The following is an 18,159-nucleotide window of genomic DNA, read 5'->3' on the forward strand; positions in this document are numbered from 1 at the left end:
GATGTGTGTGAGATGATGTGTAATGATTACTGGATAATGAGCGTCCTTCGGATGAGACGTAAAACCGAGGTCCTGACTCTCTGTGGTCATTAAAAATCCCATGGCATTTCTCGTAAAGAGTAGGGGTGTAACCCCGGTGTCCTGGCCACATTCCACATTGGCCCTTACCAATCATGGCCTCCTAATAATCCCCTTACATTGAATTGGCTCTATCACTCTCTCTCCTCTCTCCACCTATAGCTGGTGTGTGGTGAGCGCACTGGCGCCGTTGTACTGTGGCTGCCGTCACATCATCCAAGTGGATGCTGCACACTGGTGGTGATTGAGGAGAGATCCCCTGATATGATTGTAAAGCGCTTTGGGTGTACAGTAGTACATATGAAAGCGCTATATAAATGCCTCATTCATTCATTCATATTATACTGAGATTACTGGCGTGGTTTTCCAGATTCAGATTGTTTTATTTAGTGCTATGTCAGCATTCAAAGCTATTTTCATGGCACAAATTAAATTACAAAAATACAAATATCATATAAATACAATAAAAACCAAACAAACAAAAACAGCAAGTTATATTATACAAGATTTTTTAAATTAACATATGATAAAAAAATTCCAAAACCTTTTCAGGCATAATCTTACTAAATAAGTCCTTAAGTGAGGTTACTTCATAAAAGAGCATTCTACTTGTATTAAGTCCAGGACAATCTAATAAAATATGTTTAACAGAGAGGGGAATCTTACAAAACATGCATAAAGTTGGGTCAAACTTGTGGTGTGGTTTTCCATGTTATTTTTTATTAATTATTAATAATGGTTCCTATTATTATTATCATGTTAAAAGCAGTTTTTGTTGCTTAATATTTTGGTGGAAACTTTAATACATTATTGTCAGGATTCTTTGATGAATAGAAAGTTCAAATGAACATTTTATTTGAAATAGAATCTTTTGTAACATTATAATGGTCTTTACTGTCACTTTTGATAAATTTAATGCATCCTTGACTAATAAAAGTATTATTTAATTTGTTTTAGTATGTAGTAGTATTTTACTTAACCGTACCTTTTGAATTGTGTATTTTTGTAAAGTTTCCACAAAAATATGAAGCAGCAAAACTGTTTTAAACATGGATAATAATCAGAAATGTTTCTTGAGCATCAATTCATCATATTAGAATGATTTCTGAAGGATCATGTGACACTGAAGACTGGAGTAATGATGCTGAAAATTCAGCTCAAAAACATGAAAAAGATCTTAATTATTTGAAAACGTTTGACTGGTAGTGTATACAGTCACTATTAAAATGTGAATGATTTTTTAAAGATTATTTCTATGAATTTTCCATTCATAAAAATCATAATTTTAAGAGTACATGACCGTTGAAACCTTGACCTTACTGACCTCCGAGGATGGCGAAGAGGTGTTTGACGAGGTCCTGGACGGCGCTCGGGTCGCTGCACTGTTGGACCAGATTCTGAAGGGCCGTCACCGCCTGGTCCATGAGCTCTGGGTTATTGGCCTTCAGCTGACCTGAAACACACACACACACACACATTAAACCTGCATGTGACGCCTCAGACCAACCTCTCGATCATACTGACGACGACTCACTGGAGATGCCCTTCCCGATGTCCAGCGCATACTGACTCAGGTCAAGTGTGAGAGACGCCAACATGGAGGAGATCGCTGGAGGAAAGACCAACAACAGAGATGGACATATTCAGAATTATTCAGAAATTAACAATCAGTATAGTAATAAGTAATATCTTGTTCATGCTTGGTAGACAAGAGGTTTCCAAAAAACGTAAAAAAAAAAAAAAAAACAATTCCTGCAATTGAAACTAATACACTATCTATATGTTTCTTGTGAGCATTTCTATAAACAAAAGCACTTATCAATGGACTGGCAGAAATACTTCTTTTTTTTTAACTATATAATTTTGTTATATTTGTCCTTTTAATAGTTAAAACTAACCAGGGTTATTATATTTAACTCAAATATAACCATACAAAACATTTTCGTTGTTTAAATAAAATAAACATTAACTGAAATAATATTATTACGGCATATATATATATATATATATATATATATATAAATACATATGACACACTTATTTTTATTTAGTTTCACTTGTATTAAAATAACTAAAGCTGAAATAAATATTAATAAAAAACACATATATAGACAAAAAATGTTTTTAACTTAATTAGTTAACTACGTTAGTTAATATAAAAAATAATTCTAATTTGAACATTTACTAATTCATAATAAAAATCAAAAGTTGTGTCTGTTCATATTATTTAATGAACCTGAACTAACAATGAAGAGTTGTATTTTTTCTATTAACATTACCAGATTAATAAATATTAAAATAAATTCTATTTCAAAATTTGAATAAAAACTATAATAGTATTTCAATTGTACTAAAGTGACACTGACAGTAACATTATATCAATCATTTGTGACCCTGGACCACAAAATCAGTCACAAGGGTCAATTTTTCAAAATTGAGATTTATACATCATCTGAAAGCTGAATAAATAAGCTTTACATTGATGTATGGTTTTGTTATGATATGACAATATTTGGCTGAGATACAACTATTGAAAATCTGGAATCTGAGGGTGCAAAAAAATCGAAACATTGAGAAAATCGCCTTTAAAGTTGTTAATTTATGTTGGCGATTGTGCTGCATTCACTCACAAAAATACATTTTTTATATATTTACGGTAGGAAATTCACTTAATATCTTCATGGAACATGATCTTTACTTAATATCCTAATGATTTTTGTCATAAAAGAAAAATCAATAATTTTGACCCATACAATGTATTGTTGGCTATTGCCACAAATATACCCGTGCGACTCGAGACTGGTGACGTGATCCAGGGTCACATTTGTTCTTAGCAGTAATGATGATATCATGATGCATCTGTGTGCTAATGAATAGTGTGTGATAGCCGTGGCGTCTCACTCACTCTGAATGGAGTTCTCGGGGCTGCGCAGCAGAGCTTTCTGTAACGTGGGCAGCAGTTGCTCCTTAAACTCAGAGTGAGACATGTGACGAAGCATCGAGGCGCTCTTCTCCTGAAAACACACATTCAGTTTTAGGTTTTATGATCTCGACACTGCAAAGAGTATTGACTCAACAAAGTCACGACACAGATTCTCACCAGTATGTGCGGATGCGGTCTGGTCTTACTCATGAGGACCGTCTTCATGTACAGGTCCAAGAAAGCCGCCTAAAACAGAAAAGTGTTGATTTTATTAAATAAAAGTACAATTATTAAAAATAGTTGTTGTTTAATTAAATAAAAGAAAACTTAAAACTTTTAAAATGATGCCTTGGCTACTGACTGAAATAAAATCTAGTTCCGTCATGAAACTCTAGAGGGCGCAGGTTGATAGGACCTTTACATGCAATCTGAGAGCAATCGCATCATTACCGCATGCAGCCAATGAGCTTGCTGCTCAACATTTAAGCCCCGGACACACCAAGCCGATGGTCGGCCGACTAAGTTTTCTCAGTGTGTTCCACACGGTTCCACACAGTCGGCTGAAATTGGTCCTCGTCGGCTTTTTTTCGTCCGACTCGACATGTTGAATCGCGGTCGGTGAGAGAGAGAACTCTGACTGGCTGTTCAACTTAGTGAACGAGTCAGTGCATGAGAATAATAGCAAAACAGTGAGTAAAGAAGTCAAAATGGTACAGATAGAAGAGGCTGTTCTAATGTTACATCATCTTACCTGCATGTTCCTTGGTGAATATTTCAATATTAAAGGGTTAGTTCACCCAAAAATGAAAATTCTGTCAGTAATTACTCACCCTCATGTTGTTCCAACCGCGTAAGACCTTCGTTCATCTTCGGAACATAAATTAAGATATTTTTGATGAAATCTGAGTGCTGGATCACTTCTCCATAGGCTGCTAGGTGACCGAAACTTGCTGGCCCAGAAAAATTATTAAAGAGATCGTTAATATAGTCCAAGTGACTACAGTGGCTCAATCTTAAGTATATCAAGCGACGAAAATACTTTTTGTGCGCAAAAACAAACAAAAATAACGACTTTATTCCACTATTCATTTCCTTCTCTCTGGGCCTCGTAGTGTTTTTGCGCTGCGCGTCTGTGTTACACGTCATCACGCATCACACACATGACCAGCGTCGGCCAATAGTGAGCCTACGTGGTGACGTGTAACACAGACGCGCAGCGCAAAAACACTACGAGAACCAACTAGAGGCCCAGAGAGAAGGAAATGAATAGTGGAATAAAGTCATTATTTTTGTTTGTTTTTGCGCACAAAAAGTATTTTCGTCGCTTGATATACTTAAGATTGAGCCACTGTAGTCACTATATTAACGATCTCTTTAATAACTTTTCTGGGCCAGCAAGTTTCGGAGGTCTTACGCGGTTGGAACAACATGAGGGTGAGTAATTACTGACAGAATTTTCATTTTTGGGTGAACTAACCCTTTAACATGAGCGAAGTGGAATAAAGAAAGTGTTTAGCAGGATTGATATTCAAAACAGTACCGGTAAAAGTAAAAACTAATTATTATGAACGAGTCCGAAAAACAGCAAAGAGACGTTAAAAAAATTATTTGTAAACTAGTGTTTTCTGAGTCAGTTTCGGCTGCTGATCTCCACAGTGTAATGGACGCGAGAAATGCACGTTTCATACAGATTACATAATCAGAGAATATTTCTTTTCGAATTTGAATTGGTTCGTTTAAAAGTAGACACTTCAAGCTTTCTATAGACATATAGAGTATGCCTGTGTGAGGCAATTATATACTTGTATGAGTATGTGTTTTGGTTCATTTTTGTGAAATGCTTCATTAAAGTTGTTCTCGGAGACCGAGATGCAGAGAGCGTTTATTTACAAAAGCAGGAGTTTTGTTGTTGTGACAAATAAAAGTTTACAGTTTACAAATAAAACCCTTTACAGTTTTATGATTGTATGTATTACTCTTATCTGTATGACCAAAAATTATATGTAAAATTAAAAATATTTTATTGTAAAGAGGTTAACGTTAGGCTACTACTAACATGTTTCAAATGATAAGCCATATTTGAGGTCGGTGAATGATAGACGAATATTTGTATCTCCTGCCCGACACATGGACCAGCCATGTTAACGATCTGTCTGTCACGGACTGCGTGACTTCGCCACTTTTTGTGGAGTTTTTTTCTGTGACTAACCAAATAATAAACATTTGGTCGACTAAGTCTCTTCTAAGCCTCTTTCACACAGCGCGTTGATCCTGGGAAATTGCCGTAAAATTGCTAGAGTGCCTTCTGTGTGAACAAAAACACATCCCGGGATCGATGCTGGGATGGGGACCCAGTAACATTGCCGGGATCAGTCCCGGAACACGCCCTGTGTGAACAAAAGCCAGGACCAATGCAGTAAGGGGTGTGACGAAGTGATGACGCACGTGCCATCGCGCGACTCTGTTGCTCTTAGAAGAAAGTTTGTGTTCGTCATCAGCAAAGAAAGAACGAAAACAATTCTGCAAACTGGAATGAAGCAGAAGACCAGGAGCTCCTTACTATCCGCGCTGAAGCTGAGATCGTTCGCCAGCTTTGTGGAACGGTACACGATGCGTTAGTGTAAGACCGAATCCGGAAAAAAATGCTCGAGCGTGGTTTCTCGAGATCGAAAGCGCAGATCATTAGTAAACTTAAAGGACAAATCCAGTGAAAAATGAACCTGGGGTTAATTAACACATGGTTACCGAGTCGATCGTTCCCTGCGATGCGTTTTCATGAAAATCGAATGTAAAGAGTTTTATCTTTAAAAACAGATTAGTCTCGACTAATCGAGCCACGAACGCCGTGCTACGTTAGATTTCACAAACGTAATTCCTATCAACAAGCTCACTTAGCACGGCGTTCGTGGCTCGATTAGTCGAGACTGTTTTCCAAGATGGCTCCTGCATGTAAACGCGTAATGTACTGTCTTTATAAAGTATCTTCTTATTAAACTGTCTGTACACTTACAAAGTTCTCAATGCTTCGGTTTGCATGTAGGGACCCTCATTATGCTACCGTGTTAGTGTGAGGCTATTTTGAGCCTTGTTAGTGGTATTAACTAGCGATTTACTTTTACTTACTCTGTGCCCCATATACTAGTGTTATGAGCTAATCTGTTTTTAAAGATAAAACTCTTTACATTCGATTTTCATGAAAACGCATCGCAGGGAACGATCGACTCGGTAACCATGTGTTAATTAACCCCAGGTTCATTTTTCACTGGATTTGTCCTTTAAGACGCTGGGTAAAATAATCCACCAAGTGCACGACTACAATGGAAAGAGCGGTAGATTAGACTGGCCTTTCTAAAACACATCCTGACGTCACGTGTCTTTACGGGATGTGTGTGAACGCACTCATAGTAGTGTGAATGAACCAAAATCAAGCGATCCTGGGACAAATCCCACTACACATTATCCGTGTATTTTCCGGAATCTCTGTGTGAAAGGGGCTCACTAGTCGACTAAATGTTAGATGTGTCTAAATGCAGCAGCATATCTTACATGCTCACAGCAGCGTGTCTGTGTATCTATTAGTAGTGGCAAGACCACACTTGCTCTGCAGCAGGAATCAACAGCAGCAGATCGAGTCCGCCAAGACCAAATATATTAACATTCCCATATTCAATAACATTCTAAAACTATTTTGTAAGTTGTCATGATTGAAGTGTAAGTTCTAAAATTACTAAAACTAAAATAAATTAAAGCCAAATCTAAAAAATAAAAATAAAAATGACAAAAGCACATCAAAATAACTAAAAATTAAACTAAATTAAACAAATTTTAAAAAAAACTATCACAATAAAAGCTAAATCAAAATATGAATAAATACTGAAACATTAGCCTGGCAAGCCAGACCTACATCAAGATGTTAGGTCTGGCAACTCACCATAGACGCGGTTTAATCCGAGGGGCGGGATAAACGGCTGTCTTTCAAATTCCCTCTGCACGCAATAGGACAGCGCTTCAACCAACCAGAGCGTTTTCCCAACAGCGGAGCTTAGTTGATAGATTCAACTTTTGCCATATCTGGCCGGCAAAACGACGAACACATCTTCCTTTTTTTAAGAATGACTTAAGTGCCGTTCTATGCTCTTTTCTCAAAGAAAAACTTCCTCCAGAGTCGCGGCCAAAGCCGATTCGAAAGACCGTTGTTCTCCATCAGCAGCTGCCATTCTTTGTTTTCAAGTGGCAGCCGTCGCAACTCTGTCGTCATATGTTAAGCCCGCCCCCGCCTACTCTATACACGACGTGATTGGCCTGACCCAATTTAGGTTTTTGCAGCTAGAAGGTCTATTGAGAGTTGCTAGACTGCCCTGGCTGCGAAATACATTTTGCTGCCGCTAGGGTGCGTCTAGATTTCTAGGCTACTGAAACATATAAATACTGAAACAACACTGAAACAGAAGCTCGTGGCATGTGAAGCGTGGGAGAGGCTGAGTTTATCACCTTGTGTTTGTTGATGGTGGCGATGTCTTTCTGCGCAGTGCAGAAGTCCACACACAGTCCCAGCAGAGGCACAGACACACAGCTCTGGTCCAGACTCAGCAGAGTGCACATGTACTGATCCACCAGACCCGGGGTCTGCACAAACAAAGACAAAGTTTAAAAATATAAAACTTAAGGCTGTACTTTTTTTTAATTATATATGTTGAAGAAGAAAGGATGCATTAAACTGACCAAAAAAGACAGTATAATGTTATAAATTTACAAAAGATTTCATTTCAGATAAACGCTGTTCTTTTTTAACTTTCTACTCATCAAAGCATCCCGAAAAAAAATGCATCACAGCTCCTTAAAAATATGAAGAAGCACAACTGTTTTAAACATTGAAAATAATCAGAAATGTTTCTTGAGCATCAAATCAGCATATTAGATATGATTTCTGAAGGATCATGTGACACTGAAGACTGGAGTAAATTCAGCTTTGATCACAAGAATAAATTACATTTACAAGTATTCAAATATGAAACAGTTATTTTAAACTGCAATAATATTTCACAAGATTCCAGTACTTTTATCAAATAAATCTTACAGAGCCTACATTTTTAAACAACACTGTATGAGACATCAGACTGAATTAATTTAGCATTACCTCCTTCCACAGCTTGTTAAAGCGTTTGCTGATTGACTTGAGCGCGTTCCCAGAGGCTCCGCCCACTGCCTCAGCCAGCAGCAAACTCTGAACCTCAACCTGATAGGAAAAGAGAGAATATGATTGGATGGATTGCATGTAGAGATCTCAAAAACATTAAATAAAAAGAAAGCCATTCAGGTTTAGAACTATGGCTAAACTAAGCTATGATTAAAGGGGTGGTTGATTATGATTTCACTTTTCTAACTTTAGTTAGTGTGTAATGTTGCTGTTTGAGCATAAACGACATCTGCAAAGTTACAACACTCAAAGTTCAAAGCAAAGGGAGATATTTGCTTTTAAAGAAATCGCTTTTTAAGGACTACAACAAACGGCTGGTAGAGACTACACCACATTCCTCCTGGGTTACTGACATCACCAACCATAAAATTTACATAAACCCCGCCCCCCGGAACACGATTTAAATATTTTAATGACAGAATGTGTTAATCAATGACACACATAAGCTACATAAATTCATCAACTAACCATTCAGAAATGTTGTCTACATGTTGTCACTTCTTGAGTCTCTCAATCTTTGTCTGACTCCGGTTTGAACATAAAAGGCTAAAGGTTTTTGAAATTTTCAGGACACAAGCTCTTGAAGCTCCGCCCCCTGTGCCGGGAGCAGCAGCTCATTTGTATTTAAAGGGACAGACATAAAAACGGTGCGTTTTTGCTAACCCTCAAAAAGTGACAACTTTAACATGCTATATAAAAATATCTGTGGGGTATTTTGAGCTAAAACTTCACATACACACTCTGGGGACATCAGAGACTTATTTTACATCTTGTGAAAGGGCATTATACCACCCCTTTAATAAAGACATAAATGCAACTGACCAGTTTCTTCCAGTTGGCACCTTCTCTCTTGTCTGCGGTGGGAAACACAGTCCGCACGATCAAACAGGTCCATGGCAGGGCGCAGCAGGCTCCGGACGCGGTGCTCTTCCTGGGGGATTTTTGACATTATATCGTATATATAGATCGTAGCTCGGGTAAATCTGCATCTGATAATGATATGATTTGTGCAGTCACTCACCCAGGCATCACGCCCCTGCTGACCACCCCGCAGCTGAGCAGACCGGGGGGGAGGTTGCTCGCAATGGCATCAGGCTGTGATTGGATGAGCACTTCGATGACCGAGAGCAAAGCTCGCCGAGATGCGGCATCCCTGAGAAGACAAATCAAATCCACCGTCATCAGAAGAACAATCTCGTATGTTTTAAAGAGGACATGTCACAATATTCCTCATTTAAATAATTCATACGCAGAATAAAGGGGCGGGGCCTGGTTGAGTTAGTTAGCAGTGTGTTGAAACTGGCTGTTATGGTAAAGGGAAGGACATTTCCCAAACACACTCGACCAATCACAACACACTGCTCCAGGCGACCAATCAGAGCACAGTGTGCTTTTCAGAAGGAGGGGCTTCATAGTGACAGGAACTAAACAGAGCGTTACTGACAGACTGGAAGAGAGGAGCTGCAACAATGGAGAATATGGGGAAAATAATGTGTTTTTTGAACATTCATGCATGAAAATCTATTCTAGTACAGTCCAAAAACAATATCAAGACTTTGTAAAAGGGCATAATATGGTCTCATTAATGAAGGGGGGTCCAAGGAGGTCCGTGGAAGAGTTTAGAGAAAAATATTGTTTTAAATGTTTTTTTTAAATAAATTAAAAAGGTTCAAATGATAAATTAAATAAATAGTTAAATTAAAAATAAAAATAAATTGTTAAAAATTATATTTTTATAATAAAAACAATTTATTTAAAAAATACTACAAATTAGATTATTATAAATTGTATAAGTAAACAATAATAATGTGTTTAAAATAAATATGACAAATTTGATTAAAATCAATGAGTGAACTATAAAGTTTGAATTTAAATAAATAAATACATTTAAAAAAAAGTAGAAAGCAAACTTACAAATATTTTCCAAATAATACTTTAAATTAGTATAGTATACAATTGAAATTTAAATAAATTGGGCCTTTATACATGAACGTATCTATAGCTGCCTTAATTTCTGATGAGGGTCCGTTGCGAGGAAGATCGTATTTGATGGTCTGTAGCTTCCCCTGCTTTAATGGACAGATGTGAAGAGATTGCACACACACACACACACACACCTGTATCTGTGCAGGGTGAGATAGAAGAGTTTGCACAGTCCTTTGATGGCCGGCTCAGGAAGGTCTGAAAAGAGAATTTAACCACAAACAATTACAGACTTCAAACAGTTCAGACAAAAATCAGTCATTTTCTTACTCTCACATCATTCCAAACTTTTATGACCGAAACATCTGAATATGTGCATGTGTAAATGCAGGTAAATGTGGCCCAAATCTGAATGTTTTGCTCAAATGTGGCTTTTTCTCATGACAGTGTGAACAGCACAAACCACATGAAATCTGATCTTTTCAAATCCGATCTGTGCCACTTCCATATGTGGTCCGAAATCCGACACAGGACGGATGTTTTGCAAGTTTTGTAGGAATTCATGCGACTTTTACGTCACTCTAGATCCACATTCATCACAATTCTGTACTCATGGGAGTCACTTAAAAGATTTTGAGGACAGCAGCAGGAAAGAGGAGTCTGTCTTTCTATGGCCCTTCGTCCTGGAACGAACTCCAGTCTAGGCTTAAGATTGGTGCGCTAATTTCCTTAGCTGCTTTTAAAAAAAGAATATCTGACAAGCTGACGGACATGTGCACTTGTTTTAATTAATGGTAGGTAGATCTCGACTTTTAGTCCTTATTTCGTTTGTTTATATATTTTAAACTCATTGAATTTTTCTTTTTCTATGTAAATATTTTGTACACTTTGTGTAAATCTGTACTGTATTTTAATTTATGCAATGTATTGTTTTTCAGCTCACGGTTGAAAATTGTGCTATACAGGACTCCCTTGTAAAAGAGACTGTCTCTCAATGGGACATTTCCTGTTTAAATAAAGGTTACATATATTTTCCATACCCGACATTATCAAAACAGTTGTGGACAGTGTCCGAACTCATAAGTATTACATGTTTTATATTGCCTGCGCTTAATTTCGCTGGCAAATCACTCTATAAATAAACGCGTTATCGCTTACTTTAATGTCTTCTGTATGATAGCGTGCTGTGTGACGTCTTTTTAGCGTTCTTTAATGTGTAATGATGCTGAAAATTCAGCTTTGATCAATGGAATAAATTACATTTTACAATATATTCACATATATTGTAAAAATTATTTCACAGTATTGCAGTTTTTACTGTATTTGATGAGCAGACCTCTTTCAAAAACATTCAGACAACAAACCAAAATATTGCTGACCCCAAACTTTTGTATGACATTGTACGAGTGGTACGGACAACTGAAGCTTCATCAGTGTTTTTATGTGACTTTTTGAGCTTGACCGCAACTTAAAAATCATATTATTCCTTAAGTCTGATACAGCAACAGATCAACTCACCCTTTCCTTTTACACATTCCTTCAATTCTCCAAGAATTTCCTTGCGCTCTTTAATGCTGGATGAAGTGACTTTCACAGCGAATCTCTTCAGTGTGTCTGAAACCTGCCCCTACAAACACACAAATAACAGCCATCAGAGCGCAGCTGATCTAAATAAAAACACGTATATCATATTACATCATAATCATATATCATGTATTGGAGTTATATTTTAAATCTGGGTCTGTTTCTACCATCTTAAACACAACTTACAAAAACTTTTCATGGTAAACATTGTTTCCACTGCAATACTTATCACTACGTTTATTGTTACTATGTTAAAGCTCGAGATGACATCATATTAGTCATCGCTGTATAAAACAACACAATAAAAATGACAACGATTTAGAAAGCATCATATACTGACAGAAGGATATTCATTTATTATAATTTGTATGGGCAAAATGTATGAATATCGTGGTACAGGTGATTGTTTGGCCAGCTTTTTTTATGTACCACGGTATAGTTACACTGCATTTTGAAGATCATCATGATAATACAGTGTTATATGTTCAAAAAACATGTTTTTACCATGATACCATGTCCACAAAACATGGTACTTCTAGCACTTTCTTAATGCAAACTGAGGTGAATGCGTGTTTGAGATCAGCAGATACACATTTAAGTGAGTTACACACTTACAAGAGTCTCAATCTCTCTCACATTACAGTAGGATAATACTAAATGTGCTTATTATGCAATTCAGCCATCGTTAATGCTCAGTTTGTCGTTATTAATGAACATTCATGCACTAGCGCGCGTGCACAGCGCTTTCTGGTGTGTCTGAACATCACGCGCTCGCAGATCACATGTCATCTTTAGGTGAAAACTCATAAGAAAGTGGTGAGATGCAGAAGAAAAGTTTGTGTTTTAATGATCATGCAGCAGCGGTTCGAATCACACCAACCTGCGTGTCCGCCGCCATCTTGCCGGCCTCGATCTGGAAAGGATTTAAGACGTCACTTCCGGAGTCATTACCGTCCTCATGAGCCACGTGCTTCTCAGGGCTTGAGTTTGTAATTTCCACATAGCGCCTCTAGAGGGCGCCACTGGTCAAAGATTCTAAATGGGGTCTAAAACTTTTTCTCTTAATTTGATTAAAAGCTGTCTATTTATTTTATATAGTTTTTTTTATCAATAAACATTAAAATGAAAGAGACCAAGTAAAATAAATAAATATAAAACTAGCAAACAAAAAAACTACACCCATGGTCAAAAAGACGTGAGGATTTACTGTAGTGTCTTGCGTACAAATGTCAAGGCAACATTGTTAGTATATTATTTTAATAATAATAAAAAATCAACATCCAGAGAAAAATATTCAGTGCATTAAAACACCAGATTTATTTGCATATAATTGCATGAATTGAAACAGTAACCGATACTCACAGAACAAAATGTGACAGTGTTACAGGAGAGAAAAAAAATATGCATAGCTGTTTTCACATTGGGTATATGATAAAATTTGTAAAGGGATACTAAAACAATCATGAACAGAAATAGAAAAGCGTCAGATCGATTTATACGATAGAAAATCTCAAAATAAACAAAAGGCACAACATTCGACCAGTGTAAATGTGTGATTAAAACAGATAAGGACATCATATGATCCCTAGACTTCCACCGCACGTTCTTTTGGCACAAAGCGATTAGGAGCAAAACGAACAGCAAAAGACAGGACGGATTATTACAAGTGAGTTATCAAAGAAAAGTGAATTTAATAAAGCATCTACTTTCAAAGTAGTGTTCTGAGACTGAATCACACGTACAGATCTCTGGCACATCGGGTCATATAAAAGCTTTCATATAATTAACACTTGCTGGTATATTCAGCCAATGCATCCAATAAATCATATTTGCAATCAGGCATCCAGAAAGCCGCACCATTAATAGATATCAGGGCCCGCATATATAGATTTAATACTCTTGATCGCAAAAATCACTTCTATTCCAGTGACAACGTTTCTTAAAATACAAGAAAGTGTTCATCAGTTCACCCATCTGAAACTCCAAAGCAAGTTTTCAAAACTTGCCCTTTAAAATTATTGAAAGACACTTAAGACTTCCATGCAAAAATGAAAGAGAGAGAAAGAAAAAAGGATTAATATACTATAATATCACAATATCATGATACAGCAGTTACAATATTGCCTAGAATTGTCTCTGAGAATGACAAGACAATATCGGATATTCATTTCCAATCAAATCATATACTGTACTCAAGGGTTGAAAATTGCACAATATTGGCACAGCTATTTAGATGGACAATATCACATCTTTGATTTCTAGGATGATTAGAATCATTAGTGGTTGTGTAGTAATTGTTTTGTGAATAAAAACCTATACAGTCATTTATTACTACAAAACATTTCCCAAGATTTCATGTGACTGATGCATTCAAAGGAATACTATGGGTTAATTATATATATATGTATAAAATGGATCATATATCATAGTTAACTACTTTCAAAACTGACTGATACATTTTTCCTTTGATTTAACAAACCGAAGGACGAGCAGAAATGATTTTCTGTGGTAATCTTATGCCGTCCATAAAGATTAAGTTGTATTTAACCCCATATATTCCTTTAATAAAATACAACTTCAACACAGATTAGAAATGTCATGTTATATCTTCTTGTATGCAAAACTACATGTTTAGTATATAGTTTAAAAGTCTTTTAAAATCAGTCAAATTTGTAATACAAAACAAGGCACTAAAAGTAGCAATTCGTCGAGGTGGAATTCAATGTTAAAATGACGCAAATGCAGCAAATAGACGTTTTTATAACCGGGTAAAGCCTACAAATCTGTCAAGAACACGTCCGGGTCATATTTCACTCCAAAATACAAAGAATTAGCAATAAATAACAATAGATTAAATTTCGCTTAAAAGAAAATGAATCCTATTTTAGGACTATTAAAAACGAAGAATGTATTCACAATGGCATTATTTGTTTTACTAAGTTTAGTTTATTCAAATTTAAAATAATAATAAAAATGTTGTTATTGGATAGATTTTTTTATTATATTAGACATTATTGCATCACAATAATGAGAATTTGGATGGAAAATTTTCTAATTTTTCTGAAAATAATGGCACAATACAAAAAAAGTTCTTAATAGTCCTAAAATGTTTTTACCGCAAAATGTAATTTCTTATTTTTCCTTTTGGTTTGGGGCTGATACATGACCTGGATATTTGTTCATGAAATTCACCCAGCAACTATTGGCTCAAGTCGGTTATTCGGTTGATTTCCAGTTGTTGTTTGTTTATCTCAGTTGATTGTGTCTCAAACTTTAATTTCCCATCATCCCTCCAGAACCGTTCTCTTCATCAAACAGTTTCCCTGCAGCTCAACCAGTGAGCAGAATACATTTTTCACACACTTTCTCAAAAAAAACCACACGCTAATTCAAACATCCTGAACTTTCCTCTAATACCCTCTTAAAAACAACCTGGCTTTAGAGAGCATGCATCACTTCACCATCTTTTCAACCTGACCAGCAACGTCATGTAGGGATGTCGAGAGTCAGACACATAAACCTGAACGACAAATACACACACACACACAACAGGCAAACTTTACACTAAATCATACACACACACACACACACACACACTCTAGCTGAACAGCTTGATGAAGCAGCCCTGGCAGTAAGGCTTGTCGTTCTGCTCTTTAAAGGTGCCCTTGTTGAGCTGCTTCAGGCAGAAGGCACAGACAAAATGCTCGGGGTGAAACTTCTTGCCCATGGCGGTGATGCAGCGGCCCGTGATGGGCTTCTGACAGCCGGAACACAGCGACCCGCGGCGCGAGTGATAATGGACCTCACAGTAGGGCTGACCGTCGTGCTCGAAGAAACTGCCGTTGATGAAGGGTGTGAAGCACTCCTGAAACACACACGAAACACACCATTACTCATTAAAGTACTGACTTACAAATGCGCGGAATAATTACGATTTATTACTGTTTTCTGAAAGAAGACTCTTCTGCTCACCAAGGCTGCATTTATTTGATGAATATAACTTTTCCAAAAGAAAAATATATGTTATCGATTTGGTTTTGTTATTAGGAAAATTGTACATTCATCAAACTAAATGGAGTAACTCAAAAAACAAGTTTGCTTCAAAATGTATTTAGAGTCTGTAAAGTTTTTAAAAAAATCGAAAAGCCCAAAGATCTATATCTCTGCTAAATGAATTTAACATATGTTTGTGAAGCCCTTTATTTTTAAGTTTTTTTTCTTCTTTTTTTATCCTTTTTATTTAAATTATTGTTGTGTTTCAAGTTATACTTACAAAATGTGTAAAATAAATGTGTCAAAAACTTGATATTGAATTCTGTAATTTTGAAAATGCAAAAAAAAAGGCTGCATTTATTTGATCAAAAACACAGTAATATTGTGAAATATTATTAAATAACTATTTTTTAAATAACTGTAATTTCCTGTGAATTTTCAGCATCATTACTCCAGTCTTCAGCGTCACATGATCCTTCAGAAATCATTCTAATATGATGATTTGATGCTCTAGAAACATTTCTGATTATTAATGTTGAAAACAGTTGTGCTGTACATGATACATTTATTTCAGGATTCTTTGATGAATAGAAAGTTCAAAAGAACATCATTTATTTGAAACGGAAATAAATCTTTTGTAACATTATAAATGTCTTTACTGCCACTTTGATACATTTATTTAAAAAAAACTGGCCTGAACTTTTGAATGGTAGTGTATCATGGTTTTCACAAAAATAAATACATTATCAATGTTGCAACATTGCAGTTCAACATTGATAATAATCAGAAATGTTTCTTGAGCTTTGATCACAGGAATAAATTACACTTTAAAATATATTCACATAGAAAACTGTTATTTTAAATTGTCCTAATATTTCACAATATTTCTGTTTTTACTGTATTTTTAATAAAATAAATGCAGCCTTGGTGAGCAGAAGAGACTTCTCTATAAAAATTGTAATCACTCGAAACTTTTAACTGGTAGGGTATTTCCAAAACCAAAGCAAAAAAACAACCAAAAATGAATATTCTTCATAATGTTACACTCACCCTGCACACAAAACACTCTGGATGCCAGAGCGAGCTCAGGGCAGAGATGTAGTTCTCCAGGATGGCGCGAGCACAGCCGCCACATTTAGGAGCGAAGAGGTCAAAGTAGTCTTTACGACAGTACGCCTTCCCATCCTTCTCATGAAACCCTGAAGAACAAAGATGGATTTATAAGAAGTGTGCAATAATAAAAAACAAAGAAAAAATTGGGCTATGTGTTAACTCGCCTTCAGGACCAAAGAACGCCCCACACTGGGCACAGAAAAAGTGTTCAGGATGCCACGTCCTGTCCAGCGCCGTTACCACTTTCTGTGAGGTGAGAAAATTAACACATGTTTTTTGGGGGGGTTAATGTTTCGTGATAACATCTGCAGCAGGCTGTCAATTACCACAGGAACTAATTTCTATTAAAAAATATATAATTACTATAATAATACAGTAGCACTTTATTTTACAGGCCTGTTTGGCATGAACATACTATGTACTTATTGTAGTAATGACTCTAACTGGGCAATAACCCTCACTTAAGGCGAGACACGGCAGGCAAAAACATTGTGTGTTTTTTTTTCCGCTGGTCAATTTTGAGATTTTGGGATATTTGTCTACAATATCATGTCTTCTTTCAGACTAGTGGTGAAAAAAAATCTGAAATACACATTTAGGTCTTTATTTTACTACACTTTGTCTGTTTACGTCTGTAGATTTCTCATAAATTCAACAAAAGTTGGCGTTGTAAATCATCGATCGCTGCCGGCACCCTGTCATCACATACACCGTTAGAAAGCTCTCTCTCCTGTATAATGCTGTCGGATCCAAATATGGTCATTTCCTTTTTATCAGCAACCAATCATGAAAGTAAAAGGGGGGATTTAACTCTAAATGCGCAATCTCATTGGCTGATATAAATCTTTAAAGCCTGTTTTCTCAAAATGACTTTTCTCTCATACTCCAAGTCCGAAATCTCCACTTCAGTAGCACCGATATACACCAAACTCTCCAGTCTTGTACCTAGTTATATTATGAAGACATTTACAAAGGGATTTGTAAATATATTATTCCTAGCCTGATTTATATAACATTTTATTCCAAAAAACATGGCGAAAATAAATTTTTTAAGGCTATTGACAGTATATTCTGATTTACAGGATAACAAAAGTAGATATCCATAAATCCCTCTGTAATTTTTTCCCCATCTAATATGTGAACACAATGAAAAAATAATTTTGAACCTGGCTTTATCCAATACTCAGATTTCATTTTTTAAAATACATGCAAATTAGCGCATGTTTAATTAGATAATGCCTAATTTGCATATTTAAACATTAAATTAAAGAAAACTTGTAATACATTTTTTTCTCATCTTAATGTAGGTAATCAACTGGGAAAGTTTCATGGTGATATCTGCTAGTTA

The 18,159-nt window shown here is 36.2% G+C and overlaps 2 protein-coding genes across 5 annotated transcripts in view; both read right to left on the reverse strand.

The window, feature by feature from the left end:
• The window catches only part of gcn1 (GCN1 activator of EIF2AK4), a 62,559-nt gene extending 49,943 nt beyond the window's left edge, over positions 1-12,616 (reverse strand). The window contains exons 1-11 of the mRNA XM_084087899.1: positions 12,586-12,616; positions 11,640-11,748; positions 10,316-10,379; positions 9,220-9,351; positions 9,021-9,129; positions 8,139-8,237; positions 7,493-7,627; positions 3,179-3,247; positions 2,984-3,092; positions 1,613-1,687; positions 1,403-1,531 (exon numbers count right to left, since the gene is read on the reverse strand). Of these exons, the coding sequence (XP_083944025.1) occupies positions 1,403-1,531; positions 1,613-1,687; positions 2,984-3,092; positions 3,179-3,247; positions 7,493-7,627; positions 8,139-8,237; positions 9,021-9,129; positions 9,220-9,351; positions 10,316-10,379; positions 11,640-11,748; positions 12,586-12,603 (1,048 nt within the window). The 5' untranslated portion in view covers positions 12,604-12,616. The remainder of the gene's footprint in view (positions 1-1,402; positions 1,532-1,612; positions 1,688-2,983; positions 3,093-3,178; positions 3,248-7,492; positions 7,628-8,138; positions 8,238-9,020; positions 9,130-9,219; positions 9,352-10,315; positions 10,380-11,639; positions 11,749-12,585) is intronic.
• A 382-nt stretch (positions 12,617-12,998) lies between these two features.
• pxnb (paxillin b) overlaps positions 12,999-18,159 on the reverse strand; it is a 34,327-nt gene continuing 29,166 nt past the window's right edge. For all 4 annotated transcript variants that reach the window (XM_084086516.1, XM_084086517.1, XM_084086515.1 and 1 more), the window contains 3 exons: positions 16,976-17,057; positions 16,749-16,897; positions 12,999-15,570 (listed from right to left, as the gene is read on the reverse strand). In XM_084086516.1, coding sequence (XP_083942642.1) covers positions 15,304-15,570; positions 16,749-16,897; positions 16,976-17,057 — 498 coding nt within the window. In that variant the 3' untranslated portion in view covers positions 12,999-15,303. The remainder of the gene's footprint in view (positions 15,571-16,748; positions 16,898-16,975; positions 17,058-18,159) is intronic.

Source organism: Abramis brama, assembly GCF_963993115.1.
Source record: "Abramis brama genome assembly, chromosome: 16".
Taxonomy (NCBI): domain Eukaryota; kingdom Metazoa; phylum Chordata; class Actinopteri; order Cypriniformes; family Leuciscidae; genus Abramis; species Abramis brama.